The following is an 8,165-nucleotide window of genomic DNA, read 5'->3' on the forward strand; positions in this document are numbered from 1 at the left end:
CAGGATGGTCTCGATCTCCTGACCTCATGATCCACCCATCTCGGCCTCCCAAAGTGCTGGGATTACAGGCTTGAGCCACCGCGCCCGGCCTTAGCTGTCTTTTTTTGCAGCAGAAACTGACTAATTGATCTTAAAATTCAGATAGAAATATAAGGGACTCCAAGTAGCCAAAACATTCTTGAATAAGAAAAAAAGGTTGGAGGATTCACACTTTCTCATTTTGAAACTTACTATAAAACTACAGTAATCAGGCTGGGCACGGTGGCTCACGCCTGTAATCCCAGCACTTTGGGAGGAGGATGACCTGAGGTCAGGAGTTTGAGACCAGCCTAGTCAACATGGTGAAACCCAATCTCTACTAAAGATACAGAAATTAGCCAGGCATGGTGTTGCACGCCTGTAATCCCGGCTGCTTGGGAGGCTAAGACACGAGAATTGCTTGAACTCAGGAGGTGGAGGTTACAGTGAGCCAAAATTGTGCTACTGCACTCCACCCTGGCAACAAGAATGAAACTCCATCTCAAAAAAAAAAAAAAAAAGTATAGCACTAACAGTAGAGGAGGATATACTATGAGAAAACACCAGAAGGTACAGGTAGAAAAGTAGGCTGCGTTGATGAGGTTAGACTTTCTCTGTGGGCAATGAGAAGTCCTTGAAGATTTTGCACAGAGAGATGCTACATTCAGTCAAGATTTTAGAGACTAATTGGAGCAGCAGTGTGTAGCAGGAACTGGAAAGTGAAGATACCAAAAGGCTGGGGAAAACCCATTGAAAAGCCACTATGCTAATCTAGATGAGAGATAATGGGGGCCCTAAATTAGAGCAGTGGCAATGGAAACAAGGAAGAAAAACCAAAGATCAATCTCTCTCTCTCTCTCTCTTTTTTCTTAAGACTGGTCAAGTGAAGCAGTGGAATGAAAAAGGAACAGAGAAATCTGTGGTTGTGATCAATTAGTTGTAAACACCACTGCACAAAAACCAGCCAAACCAAAGATCTCTTGTGTGAGTCATCCTTTTAACAACCCTGTCAAAAGACAGCAGGTCCAGGCCGGGAGCGGTGGCTCATGCCTGTAATCCCAACACTTTGGAAGGCCAAGGTGGGTGGATCCTGTGAGGTCAGGAGTTCGAGACCAATCTGGCCAACATGGTGAAACCCCGTCTCTACTAAAAATACAAAAAAATTAGCCAGACGGGGTGGCATATGCCTGTAGTCTCAGCTACTTGGTAGACTGATGCAGGAGAATCACTTGAACCCAGGAGGCAGAGGTTGCAGTGAGCAGAGATCTCACCACTGCACTGCAGCCTGGATGACAAATCAAGATTCTGTCTCAAAAAAAATAAATAAATAAAGACAGCAGGTCCTGCAGCACTTGCATTGCCTCCTGAGTGTGAATGCCTTCTTAAATTCTACATGTAGGAATTCACTCACTTTACCCTAATCCCAGCCTTGAAACGAAGGTACCATAACTCCCATTTTCTAAAAGAAAACCAAACCCAAGCAAACCGAATCACTGACTAAAAGTGTTATTGGGCATCCATGAGATGCTGAAGACTGAGCACCAAATAGTAAATAAGACACTATACCTGACAACAGGCATAGTTTCCTAGAGGACATAGGCAAACAGGCAATTACAATCTAATGCTGTGACGGGGTAGAGAAAAGCACTGGATCTGGAGTCAGACTGCCTGGATGAGAAGCATAGCTCCACCACTTCCATGTGACCTTGACCAACGGGATAATAATGAAATAATGATCCCTACCTCACAGTACTGTGAAAGATGAAATTAGTTATTATATATGAAGCATTTAGAACACTGGTATGGCACGTAGGTATCTAAGTATTTATTGTTATGATGGTGATGATGATGCAGTATAGGTAAGCAGAGACAAAGTGTGTGTGCATATATATCTACATCTCTACTTTGGAGGAAGGGAATCGCGTGGGAAGGTTTCCTGGAAGAAGTCTACTCCGAGCTGAATGCTCAGAGTTAACCTACTGAAGTCAATATCCTCATATGTCAGATAATGTCTATCTTACAACATCATTGTGAGAATTGAGAGACCAAATAAACAGACAATGACTAGACCTTATATAAAGCAGAGCTCTGACCCACAACCTGCAGCATCCTGCCCAGGAACTCAAATCATTATTTAGAATAACCAAGCCAGGGGGTCAGCCGGCTATAAGTCAGACTTGAAGGAAATCAGACTGCTATCTCTAGTGACAGCCCAGGAAGCCAAATAATAACCCCTTTAACAATCAGCCCAAAATGGCCAGGACTTTTTTTTTTTTTTTTTTTTGAGATGGAGTCTCACTCTGTCATCCAGGCTAGAGTGCAGTGGTGTGATCTCAGCTCACTGCAACTTTTGCCTCCTGGGTTCAAGCGATTCTCCTGCCTCAGCCTCCCCAGTAGCTGGGATTACAGGCACGTGCCATGATGCCTGGTTAATTTTTTGCATTTTTAGTACAGACGGGGTTTCACCATGTTAGCCAGGATGGTCTTGATGTCCTGACCTCGTGATCTGCCCACCTCGGCCTCCCAAAGTGCTGCGATTACAGGTGTCAGCCACCATGCCCAGCCGCAAAATGGTTAAGACTTGATTACTAACTGACAGCTTCCATAATTTCTGTCCTTGATTCCAACTTAGGACAACCAGAGAAAACCAAATACGCACCCCTAACCCATATCATAGAATGTCCTGCTTCTAGCTAGCTCACCTGCAGCTTCCCTGTGCCAACAGCCTCCAATCAGGCCATACCTGAAGCCATTTCTTTTTTCCACTATAGTTTTCGCACTCCTCTCTTTGACTCGAGTCCCTATTCAAATGCAGGTGACAGTGGCTGACTCTCTTGCTATAACAAGCCCTGAAAAACACAGCCTTTGCTTGTTCTCATTTGGTTGGTCTCCTTTTACGTCCTCACAATTTAATTTGATAAAGTACATAAAATATCTAGTACAAGGCATAACTATTTTTCTAAGGACCTTTTGAAACTTTAAAGGAAATATTAACAGAAACAAAGACTGGGCTGTTTTCAACTAAAATTTACACTTTTATCTGAATCAAAAGGGCTGTGTGACAACCTGGTTTCAAACGCAGTCCTCAATGGTTTCAAAAGTGGCAGGTCAGACCTGAGAGCCAGCCTCCCTCCCAGATGGTTTTGGGCTTCACTGTATTGGTAGAAATAGTACAAGTGGTTTCCTACTTACCGTTTTATATTTTGAAAATCGACGGAACAGAGGGCCTGTAAGAAGAAAGCATAGACATTTTACAGTATGGCATCAAGGTAAGGTATTGTTCATGAGGACTTTTTTTTTTTAATGAGATCTTGCTATGTTGCCCAGGCTGGTCTTGACCTCCTGGGCTCAAGCGATCTTCCTGCCTAGGCCTCCCAAAGTGCTGGAATTCAAAGCGTAAGCCACCACATTCAGCTTCATAAGAATGTTTTAAAATCCAGTTTGGGATTTATCCAGGTCACATCTTCTATTTTCCCCCTCTAAATCCTACCTTCTTTAAACTGTCCCCAGCCCATTTCCTCCAGAAAGGATATTCAGTTTTTTATGGCACCTCTCCCCACAAGCACACAGAAATAACATTTGGTTCTGTTTCCATTAGGTTTGGTTGAGAAAGGACTTTGAAGCTACGGAATAAAAGTCGCGTTAGCGCACTGCAGCTTCAATTCCTGGTCTCAAGCGAGCCTCCCGCCTCAGCCTCCGGAGTAACTGGGACTATCGGCCCAAGCCACCGCAGCTGGCCAAGGAAGTAACCCTTAATTAATAGTTCATGATATTCTTTTCCTTTGCAGCTCGGGGTAACAAATATAAAATTTAATGCAAGATGTGAGCATTTTAACTCCATTTTAAGAGAGGTGTGGACTAAAGCCCCTTTCTCGTAAGCATCCACAATTCCTCATTCCTGCGCATCTCATCCTGTGGGACCATACATAAAAATCCAACTCCTCATCTTGGGCACCTGAAAATCTACTTTAACAGAGAAAGCGCTCTAGATAGCAGGCGTCCTTGGAGCTGGGAGTGAAATCCAAGCAAGAACTAACCACACCCCCCAATTCGCGCTCCTCCACCTGGCAGGTCCTCTGGGGAACCGCCCGTAACGGCCGCCCGGGTACCGTCGCCGAGGTCGCCCAGAGCCGGGCAGGGGCCGCCGCCTGCGTCACTCCCTCTCCCGCTTTTCTCCAGAGGTCCCCGCTCTCCAGGACCACTCCGAGCGCTACCTGCGAAGGTAACTGCCAGGAGCAGCAGCGCCAAGCGCAGCACCGCTAGCGCCATCCTCCTCCCGCGCCGGGCGTCTGGCCCCTGCGCTCTGGGGCCAGCGCCACTCGCAAGGGGCGCGGGGAGGGCGGGGGAAGGGAGGAAGAAGGGGCGGGGCGAGAGTGGGAGGAAGTGCAGGGGTAGGTGGCGAAGGCAAGAGGGGCGGCGGGAAGAGGAGCCGTGAAGGGTCGAGGGAGAACCGGGAAGGGCTGGGAAGGAGAAAGGTAGAAGGACGGGGGAGGGGGCCATGGGGAAGGAGGGGGCGAGGGAGATAGAGGAAGGGGCGGTTGTTGCCCCACACCCTCTCCTTCCCGCCGAGGAGACTAAGGGGAAGACCTCTCCCTCCGACATACAAGAACCTGAGAGCCCTAGGGAACCCTCGTGGAACTCTTGGGAGCTCTGTCAATCAATCCCTATTTCTTAAGCATCTACTGAGTCCCAGATAGTGTTTTGTTGCTGAAGACACAGCCCTGACCTCGACAAAGGAGGTCCTTGCTCTCAGGAAGCGTCCCGCCTTTCCCTCTTTTAATATATTTTTGAACTATTTTAGTTGACACATAATGATTATACATACTTATGGGGGTACATAGTGATATTTGGATATATACAATGTGTAGTGATCAAAACAGGATAATTAGCATATTCATCACCTCAAACATTTATTATTACTTTGTGTTGAGAACATTCAAAATCCTTTCATTTAGCTACTTGAAAATACGTAATAAATTATTATTATTATTTAAATTTCAGACAGGGTCTCGCTCTTTTGCCCAGGCTGGAGTGCAGTGGCACAATCTCAGCTCACTGCAACCTCCACCTCCCAGGTTCCAGGTATCCTCCCACCTCAGCCTCTCTCCCAAGTAGCTGGGACCACAGATATATGCCACCATGCCCAGCTAATTTTTGCATTTTTTGTAGAGAGGGATTCTCACCATGTTGCCCAGCCCTTCTTTTGAAGCCGAAATGCCTACTCACACAACTCTGAGCATTGCCCCTGAGTCTGGGGTCAGATTTGTGCTGTAATCCCAGCACTTTGGGAGGTTGAAGTGGGTGGATCACTTGAGGTCAGGAGTTCGAGACCAGCCTGGACAACATGGTGAAACCTAGTCTCCACTAAAAATACAAAAATTAGTGGGCATGTTGCCATACTCCTGTATGTACTCAGGAGGCTGAGGCATGAGAATTTCTTGAACCCGGGAGGTGGAGGTTGTAGTGAGCCAAGCACACCACTGCACTGCAGCCTGGGCAACAGAGTGAAACTCTGTCTCAAAAAAAAAAAAAAATGCTGGAGACTGGAGCCAGCTGATTTTGTCAGAGTGATGAAGAGTCATTGCTGTGGCACTGCTGAAAGAAACAGCCAGCAGGCAGGAGCCAGTCCCTTCTCCCTCCTCCTGCCTTCTGGTGTTCCCCTCACGGACCCTATGGGCATAACCTTCCAGAAGCCAGCTGGAAAAGCAGAAATGAGGTCTGCTGAGACCTGGCACCACATAGCAGAGTATAGAAGGGGAGGTGTAGAGCTGATGGAGAATCACCTTATGACTGGCATGTTCCCATGCCCACCCCTTGACCTTAGCAACCTCAAGGGCTGGAACAAGAAGACACTGTGCAGTTTTCAACTCCACTTGGCACCACACATGGCTGAGTTCTGGCTGGTATCCTGCTGAGGCCAAGGGGTAAATTTGAAATGAGTGTTAGTACTTTTCTAAGTCACATCACATTCAGTTCTTTGAACAACAGTCATAAAATGGTCATAGGTCATTTTGCTGAAGATTCTTATCAAGAATTGATAAAATATACTTTATATATAAAGCTTTCTCAACTCTGTTGGATGTCTGTTACCAAATGACATGTGCACTTGCTTACGAACACCTTTGATGCTCTGGGAACACAAATCTGACCCCAGACTCAGGGGCAATGCTCAGAGTTGTGTGAGTAGGAATTTCGGCTTCAGAAGAAAAGCCATTTACACCTCAAGATAGATTTCTTATAAATGTGATGTGTGTGGATACAGCTGCCTTTACGTTATTTTGTTTCAAAGAGCTGACTGACTGGCAGAATGGCTCATGCCTGTAATCCCAGCACTTTGGGAGGCAGAGGGAGGCAGATTGCTTGAGCCCAGGAGTTGGAGTGCCAGCACCACTCACAGGGGACACGGGGAGGGCAGGGGAAGGGAGGCGACATGGTGACAAAACCCTGTCTCTACAAAAACTACAAAAATCAGCCTAGTGTGGTGGTGCGCACCTGTAGTCCCAGCTACTCAGGAGGCTGAGGTGGGAGGATCACCTGAGCCTGGGAGGTGGAGGCTGCAGTGAGCCATGATCACACCACTACATTTCAGCCTGGGTGATAGGAGTGAGAACTTGTCTCAAAAAAAAAAACAATAACATTGATAGTTATACCTTAGAAATATTTTCTATAATGGTGCTTTTCACATGTTGTCTCAGCATTTGTGAGCCAAGAACAACGGTCAAGAAACATTTTCTGTAAAGGGCCAGATAGTAAGTACCGTAGACTTCTTGTCACAGCTAAACTCTGTCATTGTAGTGCAAAAGGAGACATAGACTGTAACTCAATGAATGGGCATGACTGTATTCTTGTTTTGTTTTGTTTTGTTTTGTTTTTTGAGAGAAGGTCTTGCTCTGTCACCCAGGCTGGAGTACAGTGGCGTGATCTCGGCTCACTGCAGCCTCAACCTCAGCCTCCTCCCACCTCAGCCCTGCAAGTAGCTGGGACTACAGGCATGCACCACCACACCCAGCTAATATTTTTGTATTTTTTGTAGAAGTAGGTGATATGGTTTGGCTGTGTCCCCACTCAAATCTCAACTTGAATTGTATGTCCCAGAATTCCCAAATGTTGTGGGAGGGACCCAGGGGGATAATTGAATCATGGGGGCCAGTCTTTCCCATGCTGCTCTCATGATAGTGAATAAGTCCAGGAGATCTGATGGGTTTATCAGGAGTTTCCACTTTTGCTTCCTCATTTTTTTCTCTTGCTGCCACCATGTAAGAAATGCCTTTCACCTCCCACCATGATTGTGAGGCCCCCCAGCCATGTGGAACTCTAAGTCCAATTAAACTTTTCTTCCCAGTCTCAGGTATGTCTTTATCAGCACTGTAAAAACAGACTAATACACAGGGTTCTGCCATGTTGCCCAGGCTGGTCTCAAACTCCAGAGCTCAAGTGATCTGCCTGCCTCAGCCTCCCAGAGTGCTAAGATTATAGGCATGAGCCACTGTGCCCAGCTGGCATGGCTATATTCTAATAAGACTTTACAAAAATAGGCAGCAGGCCGTGTTTAGATTATGGGCCTTAGTTTACTGACCTTAAGCCAAACATACCCCAAAAATGGCCATGCAGACCACTGGCGTGTTTGTTAGAGGGTAAAACCAGGTGCAAGCTAAGAGATCTGTTTTGTGGTTAATCCTTGTGGTTTGGTTTTTAGTCATTTTTTAGGTATTCATTGCTGCTTAGGTCACCATAGCTCAAAATGAATTAAAAAAATTGATAAAGTGTCTAGACAATTTAGGCAAAATAAAAAATTTTTTTCAGTCTTATTATCTGGTCACTACCTTTAAAATCATGTGTTTTTTTATCATGAATTATCTAGCTAATTCTGCCTGTAGAAGTCTGACTTTCAATTTTAGTTTTCTGTCAGTTCCTGCTGCTCCCCTTGTCATCATAGGGGCCTACAGAGGAACTTTCACTGTTTCTCATACTACAGCCTACCAAGATCTTATTACTAACCCCATCAAAGCATATGATCCAATACCTGTTTAATAATCAATTCTAGGCTTTTGAAATGCAGCCATAGGCATAAAAAAGCAAGCTCTGTTATACTAAAATTAGCTCAAAATGAAACATAGACTTAAAATATGAAACTTTAAAATTTTAGA

General features: G+C 45.6%; 1 protein-coding gene across 1 annotated transcript in view; it reads right to left on the reverse strand.

The window, feature by feature from the left end:
- SPINK2 (serine peptidase inhibitor, Kazal type 2 (acrosin-trypsin inhibitor)) overlaps positions 1-4,357 on the reverse strand; it is a 12,661-nt gene extending 8,304 nt beyond the window's left edge. The window contains exon 1 of the mRNA XM_011998450.1: positions 4,083-4,357. Within this exon, the coding sequence (XP_011853840.1) occupies positions 4,083-4,287 (205 nt within the window). The 5' untranslated portion in view covers positions 4,288-4,357. The remainder of the gene's footprint in view (positions 1-4,082) is intronic.
- Between the last annotated feature and the right edge of the window lie 3,808 nt (positions 4,358-8,165).

The sequence above is a fragment of the Mandrillus leucophaeus genome, unplaced genomic scaffold (assembly GCF_000951045.1).
Source record: "Mandrillus leucophaeus isolate KB7577 unplaced genomic scaffold, Mleu.le_1.0 Scaffold570, whole genome shotgun sequence".
In the NCBI taxonomy this organism is placed as follows: domain Eukaryota; kingdom Metazoa; phylum Chordata; class Mammalia; order Primates; family Cercopithecidae; genus Mandrillus; species Mandrillus leucophaeus.